This window comes from Arachis hypogaea, chromosome 4, assembly GCF_003086295.3.
Source record: "Arachis hypogaea cultivar Tifrunner chromosome 4, arahy.Tifrunner.gnm2.J5K5, whole genome shotgun sequence".
NCBI lineage: Eukaryota > Viridiplantae > Streptophyta > Magnoliopsida > Fabales > Fabaceae > Arachis > Arachis hypogaea.
In genome coordinates this window covers 37,910,503-37,928,692 of record NC_092039.1, presented here as the reverse complement: position 1 = coordinate 37,928,692, position 18,190 = coordinate 37,910,503, and the positions used below count along the sequence as shown (strand labels likewise).

Below are 18,190 nucleotides of genomic sequence, written 5' to 3'. Positions count from 1 at the left end.
TCGTCCTTCCTCTCTTTGTGATCTCCTTTGTCTGGGAGCTACCACCCCTTCTTGATCATCATCTTCATTCATTCCTTCCATACTTTTCTTGGTGATTCCTTTCCCTTTTTTCACCTTTTCTGTGTCCTCATCTTCGAAGATCACGCCCGCTTTGTTGCATAGTCTAAGGATGGTACTTGGATGTCCAAGACCACTTGATTTACTTGTGTTGTTAGCCATTTCTTGAATACTGTCGGCTATGAGTTGTGCGAGGTTGATTTCACCTCCATGTAGGATGCAATATGTCAAGAGTGCTCGTTTGATTGTGACCCAAGAGGCGTTTCCAGTAGGGAGAATAGACCTCCTTACTATCTCATACCATCCTTTGGCCACAGGAGTAAGGTTTATTCTCCTCAAGTGACTTGGAACTCCTTTTGAGTCTCTCTCCCAGTCTGTATTTTCCACACATAGCCCTTGCAGGATCTCATCAGGATTGTTTTCTATTTGCAATCTGGTCTCATAACTAGGCTCTGCATAAGTTATGGTTCTCAACTTTAGAGCCCTAGTGATGGCTGCTGGACTGAACCTCACTTCAACTCCTCTGACATAACTTGTGTAAGGAGCACTATCTTTGTTTCTTTTACAGCATTTGCATAGAACTCCCTGATCATGACTGCACTGATGTCAACGAGAGGAGCACATAAGAGTTCCCACCTTCTTTCTTTAGTGATTTGCCTCATGATGGGGTATTCTCCTTCCTTCAGCTCAAGACCCTTCTCATAGATAACATTCTTTGTCTTCATGAATCTATGATATCTTCCTTCATGGAACTGGGACCTAAATTTTCTTATGTCAAATGATGGAGGCTCGGTCACCATTGGTTCCTTTCCTGGCCTTCTTTTTGAACTTTAGGAGGCCATCAGATTTGAAGTGAAAAGGAGGTAAAAATTGGAAGTAAGAGAAGAATGTGTTGTGTTTAGGATGATGCTCGATTTTATTGTGCAAGAGAAAGAAATTGTTGGCTTTAGTTTCGGGAGTAGAGGATATTATGGCTTACAAGTGAAAGTGGTTTGTATGAGTGTGTAAGCCATTTGGTGCTAACGGCTATTTATGGCAAATTCTTCAAACCTTCTAACAAAACCATAATGAATGAGGAAGGAGTTCGTTGGTGTTCATGAAGGGTTGAGATTGAGTTGATCATACAAAAGGTTCATGGATTGAACGGTCTTCATGCTTTGTTGAGGCTTTGACGAGGATTCTCTTCTCATTGGTTGCATGCATTTATGTGTTTGATGGTGCATGCATGCAGATTCCGCTTCCCAAGGAGCGCATTTCTCTAGGCACATGTGACCATCCTCTTTTAGCTTATCCTAGCCATGGCCCCTCCTTGCTTTTGTCGCAATCTCTTCCTCCTAAATAAACCAAAACAGCTAGCCTTAGAATATTAATATAAACGTTAGCAATTGACTTGTAATAAAGAAGAAAGTTGTTCTGTTTTGTTTAATTGTTATTTGATTTTTTTGTGATCAATTGTGTCCCTTAATTAAAGATGCTAAAAGTTGGTGGACACCAAACTTATCTCTTATTGAGGGGACGGCTTAGTAATGCAAACCATTCTTCACAATTGATGTATTTTATATTAAAAAAATGATGCATGATCCCTTTCTGTATGGTTTTGATTCCATAAATAGGAAACTAATCTGTAGAACAATATTACATATGTAGACACCAAACTTAGTGTTTGGTCATATGCTTTATCAAAATGACGTTTTATATGTTCTAAGAATAGCCCCCTTTCTTTTTGAAAAGCAAAAGTTGAGTGTGCCTTTAGGAACACCAAACTTAGAAGTCTGACTTATGCTCTAAAACAATGTATGCATTTATCAAATATGAAAGTTCAAAATCATACTCAGGGGAATCATGGTTTATTAGATGTAAGAAAAGACAGAAATCTTAAATCATGGGTTGCCTCCCATGAAGCGCTCTTTTATTGTCACTAGCTTGACATTGAACTCCCTTTAGGGTGGTTGATGCTGGTGATGTCTCAACTTGTCACCTCTCACTGTAAGCTTTCTATGTGTGCCTTGATGCTCAATTTCAATATGCTCAAGAGAAAGTACTTGGTTGACAGTGTAATAATCTTCTGTTCCCAGCTGTTGATACACTAGTTGCACCTTATCACCTTTAGAAAATCCTTCAGTTGGGATTTTCTTATTCTTCCACCCTTTGTAAGCCGTCTTCTTGCTCTTCATCTTTTTCTTTCTTGTTGATCTTTCTTCCTTGACAGTGACTTGGGTTTTGATACCTTCCTTCTTGTTTATCATCCCAGCTTCTTTTTGAATTCCTTTTTCTTCTTGCACCTGCTTATTTTTCTGTTCTACTGCCTTGTTGGTTGCTTACTTTGGAAGGAAGTCACTAGTTGTCTTGCTTGCTTCTTCATTACTTTGTGATTCGGGAAAGACTTTCAAAGTGATGCTCTCCTCATGCATCCTGAGGGTTAGCTCTCCCTGCTCTATATCTACAATGGCTCTAGCAGTGGCCAAAAATGGTCGACCAAGTATTATGGAGTCATTCTCATTCTCTGCTGATTCTAGGATCACAAAGTCTGCTGGAAAGATGAACTTGTCAACCTTAACTAAAAGGTTTTCAATCAACCCTTCAGGATATACCACTGATTGGTCTACCAATTCCAAGGACATCTGTATTGGTTTCACCTCTCCTATGCCAAGCTTTTTCACTAAAGAAGATGGAATTAGATTTATACTTGCTCCTAAGTCACACATCCCCTTGTTGATGAATAGGCTTCCAATAGTGCACGGTAGGAAGAAGCCTCCAGGATCTTCAAGCTTGGGAGGAAGTCTTTTTCTGATTAATGCACTACATTCTTCACTGAGCATTACAGTCTCCTTCTCACTCCAACTCCTTTTCTTAATGATGAGCTCCTTCAAAAACTTGGCATACAGAGGCATTTGCTCTAATGCCTCAGCTAAAGGTATGTTGATTTCCAGTTTCTTGAAAGTCTCTAGGAATTTAGAAAAGTGTTGGTCCTTAGTCTCTTTGTGGAATCTTTGGGGATAAGGCAGTGAGGGTGTCAAGCTTTCTCCCCTTGAAGTTGTCTTGGAATCGGTTCTTCCATGATCTGCTTTCCCTTCTTCACGTTTTGTGGTCTATTTTCTTTCTCTTGAGGTTGATTCTGAGAGTACTTGCTTGCTGTTGCATCTTCGTCATTGGCTGCCTCTTTTTCAACTTGTTTCTTGTCACTTTCCTTGGGCTTCTTGGTGGCTTCTTCATCTTTCAGCAGTATTTTCCCACTCCTCAACTGTATTGCCTTGCATTCCTCTTTTGGATTAGGAATGGTGTCACTTGGTAGTGAGCTTGATGGTTTTTCAATAGAAATTTGTTTGGAGATTTGTCCAATCTGCCTCTCCAAATTCTTCATGGAAGCTTCCTGGTTCTTTGTTGTCAATTCTTGGTTCTTCATCATCTTCTCTATGAGCATCTCTAGATTAGTAATCCTCTGAGAGTCTTGTAAGATTGGTTGGTTTTGGGGTGTTGATGGATGATGATAGGTGTTTTGGTTAGTTGGGTGGTTATTGGGTGGATAATGGTTAGAGTTGGGATAAGTGTTTTGTGGTTTTCTGTATATGTTTTGGTTAGTGTTTGGCTGGTTGTTGTTTGTGTTTTTCCAATTGTTTTGAGTTGAGTTCCTTTGCCATGGCTGCTGAATTTGATTGTGGTTGTCTCCCCATCTGAGGTTGGGATGGTTCTTCCAAGAAGGATTGTAAATATCTCCATAGACTTCATTAGTTCCAGGATTTTGGTTGTGCATGTATTGGACTTGCTCTTGCTGTTGCTCCTCTTGAATTTCTTCATTCTGACCCCAAGTAGTTGCTGGTTGGCTTGTGGCACTTACTGATGCAACTTGCAGGCCATCAATCCTTTTGGCCATTTGCTCAAATTGTTGTTGAATTTGCTGCTGCATCATTTTGTTTTGAGCTAAGATTGAATCCACTCCTTCCAACTCCATTACTCCTCTCCTTTGTGATGGTTGGCGTTGCCTTTGGTGAGCAAAGAAATATTGGTTGTTAGCCACCATATCAATGAGATTTTGAGCTTCCTCTATAGTTTTCATGAGTTGTAATGAGCCTCCAGCTGAATGGTCAAGTGCTTCTTGAGCCTTCAGAGTGAGTCCCTCATAGAAGTTCTGCAGCTTATCCCACTCCGTGAACATCTCTGGTGGACATTTCCTCAATAGTGCCTTATATCTTTCCCATGCTTCATATAAATTTTTAGCCTCCATTTGAGTGAATGTCTGCACCTCAGTCTTCAATCTTATGATCCTTTGAGGGGGGTAAAATTTGGCAAGAAACTTGCTCACCAAGTCATCCCAAGTGTTGATGCTCTCCTTTGGAAATGTCTCTAGCCATTGGGTGGCTTTGTCTCTGAGAGAAAATGGAAAGAGCAACAACTTGTAGCTGTCAGGAGGCACACCATTGGTTTTCACAGTATCACAAATCCTCAAGAAGGTAGATAAGTGTTGATTTGGGTCCTCCAATGGCCCTCCTCCAAAAGAGCAGTTGTTTTGAACCAAAGTGATGAGTTGTGGCTTTAGTTCAAAATTGTTGCATTGACATTAGGAGTAAGAAAGCTACTTCCACAGTGTCTAGCATTTGCAAATGTGTATGAAGCCAGGACTCTTCTTTGTTGTGGGTTATTGTTGGCCCCTCCTCCTGGTTGGTTGAGATTTGATGGATCTCCTTCCATTTCTTGGAATTTCTCCTCAGATTCTTCCTCTCCAATAACGTTCTTCCCTCTCTCAGCTCTTCTTATTCTTCGAAGAGTTCTTTGGTCGATTTCAGAGAGGATAGGGGAAGATCTTCCTGTACCTGACATACAAACACACTACAATAAACACACAGATCCAGAAAACCAATGAAACTTCAATCTATAGCTAGAATGAAGTTTTAGTTAGTTTAAGCAAAAATTCAAACAGTTAGTGTATTAGCCAAAATTAAAGCAACAGAAAAGAAAAAGTGCTTGATCTAGATCTCCACTTCACTTAATCATTGTCAATCTATTTCAATCCCCGGCAACGGCGCCAAAAACTTGATGTGTGGAAAACGATCCAACACAAAACTCACCGGCAAGTGTACCGGGTCGCATCAAGAAATAAAAACTCACGGGAGTGAGGTCGATCCCACAGGGATTGAAGGATTGAGCAATTTTAGTTTAGTGGTTGATTTAGTCAAGCGAATCAAGTATTAGTTGAGTGGTTTATCATTAACAGAAACTAAATTGCTTGGAATGTAAAGGGAGAGGGGAGAATTGCAGTAAATTAAAGAACAGGAAAGTAAAAGATACTGAATCTTAAAGAGCAAGAAATTAAATGACTGAAACTTAAAGTGCAAGAAATGTAAATTGCAGTAACTTAAATTGCAAGAAATGTAAATTGCTTGAATGGAAAAGGGATTTGAGGGCTGGGATTTCAGAATTCAAACAAGGGAAGTTAAATTGCAACAGTTAATTAAGTAGAAGTTGAATTAGAAATAACTAGAATCCAAACAGAAATGAAATTAACTTGCAACAGAGGTTCACAGAAGAACCAAAAAGGGAAATGGGATATCAGGACTCAAGAGACTAGATAGCAGAGTCTAGATCTCAATTACCTTCCCAGATCCAAGTTCACAAAGCAATTGACAAGAAATTAAAGAAGAAGCAGTAAAGGAAATGAAATTAAATTCAATTATGCAGAAGAGGGTTTAAAGAGATTTTGAATGGAGGTTGAGACAGAATTTCCTCAATTCTTCACACCCAAAACTCAAAACAAGAAAAGTAAAATTGCTCAAGCAAGAACGAGGAAGAAGAGAGATCAATTCTCCTCCCTAATTCTCTAAAATCTCAGTGAAGTCACCAAGAGAAGTTCCAAAGTTCAAAAATAAAAAGAAGATTCAAAGCTCAAAAGAAAGATCAAAGTTCAAAAGTGAAGCCAAAAAGGTCCTAATTACATCAAACTATTTCCTATTTATACACTTTCTATTCTTGGATTTTGGAATTTGGATGAGCTTTTGATTTGGTGAAGAAATGAATTTTATTGGATTTTTAATCCAATTTTAGCCCATGAAGAAAGTAGCTCCCAGGAGGCTGCCCTGCCCTTGTGGAGGGCAGGGCAGAAAATTGATGCATCTGGCCCATTGGTGCGTGCGTGTGATGCGTTGGTGCGTGCAGGACGCTGCCCTGCCCTCGCGGAGGGCAGGGCAGAACTCTTTGGTGCGCCAGAATGATGCCTGTGCGCCAGAATGATGCTGCCGAGCCTTCCCTTGGTGCGCCAGAATGGTGCGTGTGTGTCCATCACCAAAATGCTGCCCTGCCCTCCTGAAGGGCAGGGCAATGTTTCCAAATTGAAGCCCCGTGTTCGATCCTTGAGTGACGCGCCCGCTACCTCTTTTCCTTGATTTTCTTGGCACCAAAGTAAGGCTTAGTTTCTTGTTTCCTCATGGTTCCGTGTTCGATTCTTGTGGCAAGCAATGGTGAACTTTTTCTTTGAATTTCTCCCTTTGGTGAGCCCGATACTGCCCTTGAGGAGGGCAGGGCAAGGTTTTTACTTTCTTTGATCCAAGGCACCATTTTGTGCTCTGCCCTTGTCGTGGGCAGGGCAGGGTTGCCTCTCAAGATTTGTTTCCTTATGTTGCCCTCCTAGAGGGTAGTGTGCCCTTGTGGAGGGCAATGCTTGCACTCCTCCTTTATGCGCCACGCCTTTTTCTCCTTGGGCCACGCTTCCTTAAGCCACGCTTCCTCTTTTCTTCTTTTCTTCACCTATAATAAACCAAAACAACTACTCAAAGTATCACTAAATTCACAAGGCTTATAAATCAATTAAAATTCAATTAAAATTAGCTTAAACCTCATGAGTTAGCATCAATTTAATGGTAGTTGCTTGATTTAAAGAAGTTGTGCATTTTCATTCCAAATCACTTACTTAGGATGTAAGAAAGTGCATAAAGACTAATAAAACAAGTGAAATTAGCTTGAAAAATGGGTATATGATGACTTGTCATCAGGTATAGATTGTCAGCTTCTCTTCTTTGTGTTCTTGCCCTGTTGTTGCCTCCAAAGGGTGCCCTGGACTTTCGTGTGAGTCTTGGAGTTTCTCTTTTACTGCTATATCTGACATTTGATGTTTTGCTGTTATTGTCCGAGTTGTTTCCTTATTTGTCTGAGTTGTTTGGTAATAACCCCATGGTTGACCTATGTCTTCTTGAAAAAATATTGCTGAGATGTCTACTAAAATTTCGGACGGCATGTCTGATTGACTGGATTCCATAGTTTTAATGCGTGTTACTGTGGCTGACCCTGAGTACTGTGTGCGACTTAGGAGGTTCCGTAGAATTTGTAGGGATAGGGATGAGGAGAAGAATTATGAGCTGGTATCGCCAGACTCTGAGGAGAGGGTTTGTTTTCCTTCCTTGTTGTGGTCTTGTAATGTAGCCTGGATGAAGCTTCTATTATTGCCCCCTGGTTTGGTGTTAGCTGATTTTGAAAGTGCATCAGCTCGGGCATTCTGCTCCCGAGGTGTGTGTCGGACTTCATATTCCCCGAAATGTCCGAGATGTTTTCTGTTTTTGTCCAGGGTCCCCCGAATTGTCTGAGCTGTTCTCTAGTTTTGTCCAGGGTCCCCCGAATTACCCGAGGTATTTTTTCATGGTGGGATCCTCAGCTTGGTTGCTCCCTTCTATTTGTGAGGTGACTAATTGTGAATCACTAGACATGGTAAGCTCCTACCTTCTTAGCTAACCTTAAACCAGCGAGTAGTGCCTTGTATTCAGCTTGGTCATTTAGCTTGATTTGGCTTCCCTGATCGCTTTATATAATTACGCCTGCACCACTCCCGGTTTTATTTGAAGAGTCGTCCATGTAGAGTTTCCATTTTGTAGGATTTCGCGGGGTGTCAGTGTACTCTGTAATAAAGTCGGCCAGATACTGTGATTTGATGGCTGTCTGAGCTTTATGTCAAAGATCGATTTCGGATAACTTGACTGCCCACTGTAGAATTCTTCCTGCTAAGTCTGTTTTCTGTAGGATGCCTTCTATGGACTGGTTGGTCCGAACTTTGATAGTGTGAGCTTGAGAGTATGGGTGGAGTCATCGAGAGGTGAGTATGAGGGTGTAGGCGAACTGCTCTATCTCTTGATAGTTTAGTTCGGCCCCTTGTAGAGCCTTGATGATGAAGTAGCCGGGTTGTTGCCCACTTTTGTCTTCTTTAACTAGTGATGAGGCTATTGCCAGACTTCCCACTACGAGGTATAATATGAGCTTTTCACTTTTCCTTGGTTGGGTAAGAATGGGTGGTTGATGATGCCAAGGCATCTTAGGCTAGTTTCACTAGCATTTTTCTGTTAGTTTTAGTTGTTTTATGCATTTTCTTGAGCTTAAAGTAACCAAGAATGGTTAAATGAACAACAAAGCAATGAACCATCCAAAACATTATGATTTTGATGCAAATTCCATGAGTTTTTAGTGATATTACTTGAATGCTATGAATGGATGAATTCTCATGAAATTTTGCAAGACTTTGATGCAATTGTTTGGATAATTTCAGGGAAGAGAGGCTAAGCAGGGAAGCAACAAAATCAATGAAGGAAGCTTGAAATTCAAATGGGACGTTTAAGCTCCAGTTTAAGCCTAAACTGGAGCTTAAACGCCAAAATCATGAGAAGAGAGGAAATGCTGTAACTGGCGTTTAACCTCCAGTTTGACCTTAAACTGGAAGTTAAACGCCAGAATGAGAAAGGGCACTAAGAAGCATTCCACGTTTAACCTCCAGTTTGACCTTAAACTGGAGGTTAAACGCCAGAATGATGATTTGAACCAAGGGAGCATTCCACGTTTAACCTCTAGTTTAACCTTAAACTAGAGGTTAAACGTGTTCGACACTTTTCTTTCTCACCAAGAAGCATTCCACGTTTAACCTCCAGTTTGACCTTAAACTGGAGGTTAAACGCCAGAAGCAAGAGAGGCACCAGGAGCATTCCACGTTTAACCTCCAGTTTGACCTCAAACTGGAGGTTAAACGTGTTCGACCATTTCCTTCCTCCAGGGTGTTTTCTTCATTCCACGTTTAACCTCCAGTTTGACCTCAAACTGGAGGTTAAACGTGTTCGATCCAAATAGCCTCCAGGGGTTGCTTCCTTCATTTCCAAGTTTAACCTCCAGTTTAACCTCAAATTGGAGGTTAAACGTGTTCGATCCTAATTGCCTCCAGAGCTTGTTTTCTTCATTTCCAAGTTTAACCTCCAGTTTAACCTTAAACTGGAGGTTAAACGTGTTCGACTATGTACACTCCTGGGGTGTTTTCTTCCAATTCCACGTTTAAGTTTTAGTTTGACCTTAAACTGAAACTTAAACTTCAACTTAAACACCACCATTTGAAAAGGTTTCTGGGCCAATTATATTGAAGTTTAAGTTAGCAATTGAGCACAAATATTAACTTAAACTTATTATGGCATGAAACCCAATTGAATATCATGGTTTATGGGATTGGGCCTGAAGAATTGATGAGTCTGGAACTTCAAATTGTTGAGTCTTGTGTCATTACTTGTTTATCACTAAGTTTGCTCAATGAATGTTACAGAATTGGATCACAGCCTCATCAGGATTATGGACCATAAGCCTAAAGCAAAAGGAAATCAAGGAAAGGCCTCAAAGCCCAAGAAACACAACAGAAGCTCAATTTAGAAAGTGTATAAATAGGATAGAATTGAAGTTAGTGGGGACCTTTTGACACTTTAGAATTTTTCATACTGTAATTGAATTGAGAGCTATGACTCACTAAACCCCTTTCATTGGGTTAGGGAGCTCTGTTGAAATTCAATGGATCAATAATAGTTTTATCTTCTTCTTCAATCTTTTCTCTTGAATTTTGTTAGAAGGCTTCTCGATCTAATTCCATTGGGTAATTGTCTTGGGAAAGAAATTACCCATAATTGGAATCCTTCGGAACCTTGGGAAAGGAATGGAGGATTCATGCTAGAGAAGCTTTCTCACAGTGAATTGGATTGGGGTTTGGATGGATATTGTGACATGTAATCCTACCAAATTGTGGTCCATGAAGCTGTGTGGTATAATCAGTGATCGAGCTTCATCTCTTCTTATGAACATTTAAACCAAGGGATTGGGAATTTGTTTGTTTTTAGAGAGAATTGGTGAGCCAAGGGATTGGGATCCAATCATATAAGATTGCCAAGCAAAATTCAATGAATGCATTGGTTGAGGAAGAGATAAAAATGTTTTGATTCGGAGATCTCAATATCTCCTAACACCCAATGAACTCCTCTCTCTGATCTATCCTTTTCCATTTACATTCTGCAATTTCAATTTATGCAATCACCCCAATTCCCTTTTAATTTCAGCAATTTAACTTCTCGCACTTTAATTCTCGCAATTTAAGATTCAGTCATTTCAATTCCTTGCAATTTACATTTCCCGCCAATTTACTTTATGCAATTCACACCCAATTCTTGATTCCGCTCAACTAATCAAACTTCTAATTCGAATTGCTCATTCAACCAATCCTTGTGGGATTCGACCTCACTCTATTGTGAGTTTTTACTTGACGATAACCGGTGCACTTGCCGGAAGGAATTTTGCCGATTGTGCAATTTCCCTTAATCGTAGCTATACCCAGTTATAGCTAGTTTTTTTTCTATTTTTTTTTGAAGAAGAAGATAAAACTATTATTGATCCATTGAATTTCAACAGAGCTCCCTAACCCAATGAAAGGGGTTTAGTGAGTCATAGCTCTCAATTCAATTACAGTATGAAAAATTCTAAAGTGTCAAAAGGTCCCAACTAACTTCAATTCTATCCTATTTATACACTTTCTAAATTGAGCTTCTGTTGTGTTTCTTGGGCTTTGAGGCCTTTCCTTGATTTCCTTTTGCTTTAGGCTTATGGTCCATAATCCTGATGAGGCTGTGATCCAATTCTGTAACATTCATTGAGCAAACTTAGTGATAAACAAGTAATGACACAAGACTCAACAATTTGAAGTTCCAGACTCATCAATTCTTCAGGCCCAATCCCATAAACCATGATATTCAATTGGGTTTCATGCCATAATAAATTTAAGTTAATATTTGTGCTCAATTGCTAACTTAAACTTCAATATAATTGGCCTAGAAACCTTTTCAAATGGTGGTGTTTAAGTTGAAGTTTAAGTTTCAGTTTAAGGTCAAACTAAAACTTAAACGTGGAATTGGAAGAAAACACCCCAGGAGTGTACATAGTCGAACACGTTTAACCTCCAGTTTAAGGTTAAACTGGAGGTTAAACTTGGAAATGAAGAAAACAAGCTCTGGAGGCAATTAGGATCGAACACGTTTAACCTCCAGTTTGAGGTTAAACTGGAGGTTAAACTTGGAAATGAAGGAAGCAACCCCTGGAGGCCATTTGGATCGAACACGTTTAACCTCCAGTTTGAGGTCAAACTGGAGGTTAAACGTGGAATGAAGAAAACACCCTGGAGGAAGGAAATGGTCGAACACGTTTAACCTGCAGTTTGAGGTCAAACTGGAGGTTAAACGTGGAATGCTCCTGGTGCCTCTCTTGCTTCTGGCGTTTAACCTCCAGTTTAAGGTCAAACTGGAGGTTAAACGTGGAATGCTTCTTGGTGAGAAAGAAAAGTGTCGAACACGTTTAACCTCTAGTTTAAGGTTAAACTAGAGGTTAAACGTGGAATGCTCCCTTGGTTCAAATCATCATTCTGGCGTTTAACCTCCAGTTTAAGGTCAAACTGGAGGTTAAACGTGGAATGCTTCTTAGTGCCCTTTCTCATTCTGGCGTTTAACTTCCAGTTTAAGGTCAAACTGGAGGTTAAACGCCAGTTACAGCATTTCCTCTCTTCTCATGATTTTGGCGTTTAAGCTCCAGTTTAGGCTTAAACTGGAGCTTAAACGTCCCATTTGAATTTCAAGCTTCCTTCATTGATTTTGTTGCTTCCCTGCTTAGCCTCTCTTCCCTGAAATTATCCAAACAATTGCATCAAAGTCTTGCAAAATTTCATGAGAATTCATCCATTCATAGCATTCAAGTAATATCACTAAAAACTCATGGAATTTGCATCAAAATCATAATGTTTTGGATGGTTCATTGCTTTGTTGTTCATTTAACCATTCTTGGTTACTTTAAACTCAAGAAAATGCATAAAACAACTAAAACTAACAGAAAAATGCTAGTGAAACTAGCCTAAGATGCCTTGGCATCACAACACCAAACTTAATACTTGCTTGTCCCTAAGCAAGTCCTGAGTTATTTGAGAAGGAAGTATGAAACAAAAGGCAATTACATTGGCTATATTAGCATGCATTTGAAGCTCATCAGAAGGGTTTTATGCAGAAAGTTGCAGCATCACTTTTTCATACTTATCAAGTAGGATTATCACTTTTTCATTGCATCCATCAAACACTGCTATGGCCTCTTGTTATTCTTATGTCCTTGGCACTTTTTCCTTTCTTTGTTTTTCTTTTTCTTAGAGCTCTTTGCTCCTTGTTTGCTCAGTGTCATGTGTAGCACAAGCCTTTGGCAATTTTCTTTTTCTTATCAGTGCATTACACATATCCACTACAGGCATTTTAGTTCACATTTCTTCTTGAGACATTGGTGCCCAGCACATCTTTGTGTAACTAAATGTTTTGTAGCTAGGTTGCTCTTGATAATGGACTTTTGGTTGATAATCCCGGGTTAGTTAACCCAAGTTACCAAGTGTTGAAACACTCCACAGAACCTATTCATCCAAGCAGATCCTAGTACATAAACACCACAGGCATATGTCTCAGAAGTTCAAACCATTGGTGCCTAGCTTATTTTCTCAATTTTTTTGCTTTTTGCTTTTTGATTGCCCTTTTCAGTGGCTTTTTCTTCTTTTTTTTTTTTTTCTTTCTCATGGCCAAAGACATTTATTCATCAAGATCCATAGACAGTATTCAACTTCTACACAAAAATGATGATTCTACACTAAATTTCCAGTGAGCTAACTAAACAATCAAGCATGCATACCCCCACATAATTCTACTTGATTTGTCACTAATTGAGCCAAGTTACTTTTGTTCAAACTTTTCTTTTATTTTTGGAAACAGAACAAGCATGGCAAGCATTTGTTTAAGAAGATGAAGTTATATCAAACATCTAGGCATTCACTTTATTCAAAGCAATAAACAGACAAACATACTAAAAACTTCACTTAAACTTAAATGACTTAAAATGAAACAAAGCTCATAAAGACAATTCACAACTATCATTTGATTGTTAAGGAACGGGACCACCTCTCATTTATTGCTTGGTTCTTCTTGATTCTTGCACTACAAGAAAAAGGCGCATTTGTAACAAAAAATATTGTTACAAAACGTTGAAATTTTGAAACAAAAATTTTTTGTAACAAAAAAAGGGTCCATTGCAGTAAATCCCGTTACAAAAAGTTTTTGTAACGAAAAATGAAACTGTTACAATTCAATACCATATTTTGTAACAATTTTTTCTGATACAAAAAACTAGAAGCCGTTACAAAAGTGGTGACAAATTTTGATCTTGAAGGTATTTTTCGTGACAGTCAATTTTTTTCCTATCAAAAAATTTTGTTACAAAATGTAACATGATTTTGTAACATTTTTTTTTCTTTAGTTACGAAAACAAATTAATTATTTTGCAACAACTTTTTTTTTATTACAAATTACATGCATAATTTACTAAATTATTTTTTAAATTAACTAATATATTAACGATTTTAATAAGCAAGTTTACATGTATATAATATGCAAAAACATACATAAGTCAAACAAGATCCTTTTAGCTAAAATTGTCTTGAAAGAAAATAACATTAGCTAGTGAGTACATTGATTAGTTCAACCAAAACATAAAAGTTATAACATAGATTAGTGTCTTTATCCATCAAAACATTCTTGAGCCCTCAAGGTAGCATATGGTCACTATTTCAGCACTCCTGTAAATAAGAAAAATCAAAACAAAAAAGTTAGAAACAAGATATAACACTAATTATAATTTTTCCACTAAGTTTTATCCAAAATGTTTAAAAAATTTTCGGCAGAACCTCCCCTAAAATTTGGATATTTCCACCGGCCACGGTTCCAACAAACACAACTAATTCACAACTTATTTCTCAGCCAATATACAACCAAATTTATCAAACCAAATAATAAGACATTTGTGATTTCTCAACCATGACACAAGTAAAATGTGATAAATAGATCCATATACAAATTAAACTATACTAATAATATAGGAATCATCTAGGAAAATATATTAAAACCATAAGCAATTTTATGAGTACCTTTAGGGTCTATTAGCATTTGAAACCCATGCGCAACATCCAGCAATTTCTTCAGTACGTGTTCTGAAATTTCAGTTTACAAGCACATTCTTAAAAAATAATTAATTCTAATGCATATCTGGTTTAAAAATTAAGAACAGCTAATATAATACCAAAGCTGCATAGTGGTATGCCACTTACCTATGAACCATATTATAGCAGCAAGAAAGAAAATGGATGTTAAACAAAGTGCTGTTTTACTCCAGTCATTAATATGATCCTGTGTAGGAAAACTGTTTTGCTTAGAATAAAAACAAATGTTAAAACATGAACAAATACAGGCAAAAGGCTGGAACAGCCAACAATGTAAAGCATGTCAGTAAATCATGAGTATGGCTGCATCAAAATATAAAACATAAGGCAGCACAGTTCTTGTTACTAGTTTTGTCAACTTCTTTTCCATATATGTTAATTCAAGAGGGATGTTGAAAGTTGCCTAAACAAACTAAGATGTGAAACCCTTTTACATCAAAGGGAGAGATGAGAAAGAGAGAACAGTTTGGCTAAGTGAGGTGTAACTAAAAGTAACCTGCAGGATGCCAACAATATCAGGAGAAATGAGGTGTAACCTGCAGGATGCCAACAAGTGGTGAGGAAGGCACATCACCACCAAAGATATGGATTGAAACTGTAGATATTACCATGGACAGCGCCCTCAAATTTGGTTTTACACAATGAAGAAAAACATAATTTATAGGAGCTTACAAAAGGGGACACAAATTTAAGACTAGAGTTTTATGTTATATATCATTATCAGGTTCTTATGAACATGCAGTAGCATGCAAGAAGATGAAATACCAACCATCTGAATCTAGAACAGCCATAATATTACCTATGTAGCAAAAATCAGCAGTTCACCAATAGAGAAGAGTACTATGAAACCAGATAAGCTCCTGAAATAGAATGCAATCAAGCAGAAGATAGCACCTAAAAATGTTGCTCCAGAAAGAAGCTGTCATGAAGAAAGGGAACTAAAGAAGAAAAGAAACAAAATATGATAAAAGATCATGAAGAGTAGAACTTCCAAATGAAAGATGTAAAATTCATGATAAAGGTTCAACTCAAATTAAATGAGACCTGCAACATTGGAAACAAGATACTTTGCAGAGCATGATTCTTCAAGTCCTGTCACCTAAGGTTTGAAGCTCCATGAACAACGGCAGAGTTTTGCCAATATCAACAATCTGCTGAAATTCATAAATTACTTTAACCAAAGGACTAACAGTTTTTCACTTTCCAAATACCCAAAACACATTATCACCTAACTTAACCAAAATCTTAGCAATATTGACCCCAAAACACATAGAGTATGTTTTATTTATAGAATTCCAGTTCTCTTATGATATGTTCACCCAAAAATTTTGCTCTATGTAGTTTCCAATTATCACAATTTATCCTTATACTTTTAGAGTTACTGTTTTTATCTCTAAATTCAGATTTCATAAAAAGGTCAATTTAATAATCAAACTTCAATCTTTTAACAGTTCTCAAACGTAATTCTAATTAATCATGAACCAACATTAACAACTACCAAAACCAATTCCAACTAGTCACAAGTCAATTTCACAGCCATTCCGACATATCAGATTACCAAAATCAACAGCAAACGCTTATTCTCAATAATCAAAATACAGCCACAACTCAAACCATCATCACAATAATCCCAAACCAAACACAAATCCAACTCAGTTCATCGAATATCGATACGACAACTTTTCAAATTTCAATTTAACAAGTATTATCAAATGAATCACCATTCACAACCACATTTCTACCAATTGAGCAATATCACATAAGATCAGAATTTTCAACAAATCCATCAAAATCAGAAAACCAATATCAGTCACAATATTAACCAAAATTAACCTTGTCAAATTAATTACTCACAATAACAAAACCCAGCAACATTCACAGCCATAACCTAAACTCAATAAACTAATTAAAACACTAGAATATCATCTCAATACAAAACTTAATCCGAATTTCACAACTTCAAACCAAGCTTATTCCTATCAATTAATCATATTCGTGAATTATTTGCAATTACTCACTAAACCTCATTGGCATTCATAAGTTAAAACTGTTAATTTTAAAATAAATCCCCTATCTCAAAGTCGAAACTCACAAAAATTGCTAAACACAGCAGCTCTGATAGAAGTTCCAACACTCGTTTCGTTACCTGGGCAGCAGCCAAAGTGGTTCTGGGCAGCTCCAATATTGGTTTCCGGTGGCAGAGGGCTCCGATAACTACGAAACCTGAAGTAGAGGCTGAACAGAGCAGCACAGAGTAGTTAAGAGCAACAGCAGTTTCTTCTATCAATAGCTACTTCCCCGGCAAGCTTCAATGGTGACAGTGGCAGCGTCCTCCTCCAACGGTGGCATGGTGAGACGCGGCAACAGCAGAGTGTGACAACGGCGGGGCTGCAACTCAGTAACGGCGACGCGGTGGCAGCTCGTGAGGATGGCGATGGCAACCCGCGGCGCTGACGGCGACAAGACTGGTCGCGGGCTTCTCTTCGTGCGTCTCTCTCTCTTCGCGATTCTGTCCCCTCGACGACGGCTTGTGGACGGATCGATATTAACGCAAGCTTGTGGGTCCATGGACGGGACGGCACTGTGAAGCAGCTCGACAGCGAGCTCCAGGGCGGCGATGGTTACGGCAGACAGCATCTCTTCTCTCTCGGACGCAGCCTCTCTCCTCTCCACCCTTCACGCTTGACGGCGACGGTGACGGTGGCGAGGCCCCAGCCAGCGCCGTCTCCCTTCTCTTCCCTCTCTTTCTCAAATCTCTTCCTCTCTGTTTTCCCATTTCTTCAGTTTGTATGCGTTTGTTATGTTGAAGGAAGGTGAGGCTGTGGCTGTTAGGGTTAGGAATTGGGGAAACTAGGGTTCTGAGTTAATTTTGGGAACTAGGTTAGAAATTAAGGATTTTATAAAATAATATAGATATATATGTATAGATATTTTAATAAAATTAGAGGGTAGAATAATTTTAAAATCAAATATACTCTATTAAAAATATTTAGAAATATTATTTATCAATATATTACTAAGTTTAATTAATTATTTTTAATTTAAATTATAAAATAAATATATTAATCACATTTTTATAAAATATAGTTTAAACTCAATTTTAATTATTCAAATTAAATGATATAACTTTTCATTATTTTTTATCTCCGAAACTTTAATTTCAATTTATAAAATAATTAATTATAATAAAAGTTGTCCATAAATATTAATTGACTTAAACTTAAAGTATTTATAAATATTAATATAATCATTTCGAATAAAATAATTTTTAGGATGGCTTTGATGGATCCGCGACGCAACCTCCTCTCTCTTCCTCGCGAGTTCGTCCCTCTCTCTCCTGACGCTTCTGTCGACGACAGCGACGATGGTGAGGCATGATGGCAAGCTGGACGCGACGACACGGCAGCAAATTTCGCGGCGCCATCCCTTCCGTTCTCTTCTTCTTCTCCCTCAGTGGAGTTGGAGGCGCAGAGACGGGGTTGAATGAAGCTCAGAGCCTCATAGTAAAGGAGTGATGAATCAGAGTTTTTCTTTTTGTACAGCTTTACATTTTCTTTTTTTACATTTTGTCTTTTGATTTCTTAGTTTTTTCTATCTTTTATATTTAATTATTATTATTTATATTTATAATTTGATTAAATTTTTTTAAGTTTCACAAATTAATTTTTAGTTAACATTAAAAATCTTATTATTAATAAAAATTATATATTAATTTTTTAAAAAATATAAAATAAAATCTATAAATTTTAAAAATTAATTAGTATAAACAATATTTAAAAAATTTTAATTTTTGAAACAAAA

The 18,190-nt window shown here is 37.9% G+C and overlaps 1 protein-coding gene across 9 annotated transcripts; it reads right to left on the bottom strand.

Moving 5' to 3' along the window:
- Positions 1-13,723: 13,723 nt before the first annotated feature.
- On the bottom strand, positions 13,724-17,279 carry LOC112796685 (probable sphingolipid transporter spinster homolog 3). Of its 9 annotated transcripts, none has more exons than XR_011881074.1 (7): positions 16,536-17,279; positions 15,434-15,540; positions 15,189-15,327; positions 14,886-14,925; positions 14,498-14,576; positions 14,318-14,380; positions 13,724-13,969 (listed from the first exon to the last, which is right to left on the bottom strand). XR_011881074.1 is itself a non-coding variant. In XM_072235514.1 (4 exons), exons 1-4 carry the CDS (start codon positions 14,958-14,960, stop codon positions 13,956-13,958), a joined length of 231 nt encoding a protein of 76 aa, XP_072091615.1. In that variant the 5' UTR covers positions 14,961-15,103; the 3' UTR covers positions 13,724-13,955. The 9 variants fall into 9 exon arrangements, 1 of the variants encoding a protein (XP_072091615.1); XR_003199332.3 differs by having other exon boundaries at positions 15,189-15,249; XR_011881071.1 differs by lacking the exon at positions 14,886-14,925 and having other exon boundaries at positions 15,434-15,543.
- Between the last annotated feature and the right edge of the window lie 911 nt (positions 17,280-18,190).

Bases quoted from the DNA above. Each gene is read 5' to 3' on its own strand.
- LOC112796685 (XM_072235514.1), bottom strand. From the start codon at position 14,960: ATGTGCCTTCCTCACCACTTGTTGGCATCCTGCAGGTTACACCTCATT. The intron at 14,577-14,885 runs GTTACTTTTAGT...TTTCCTACACAG, and splicing joins ATATTGTTGGCATCCTGCAG to GATCATATTAATGACTGGAG. The intron at 14,381-14,497 runs GTAAGTGGCATA...CTGAAATTTCAG, and splicing joins TGCTATAATATGGTTCATAG to AACACGTACTGAAGAAATTG.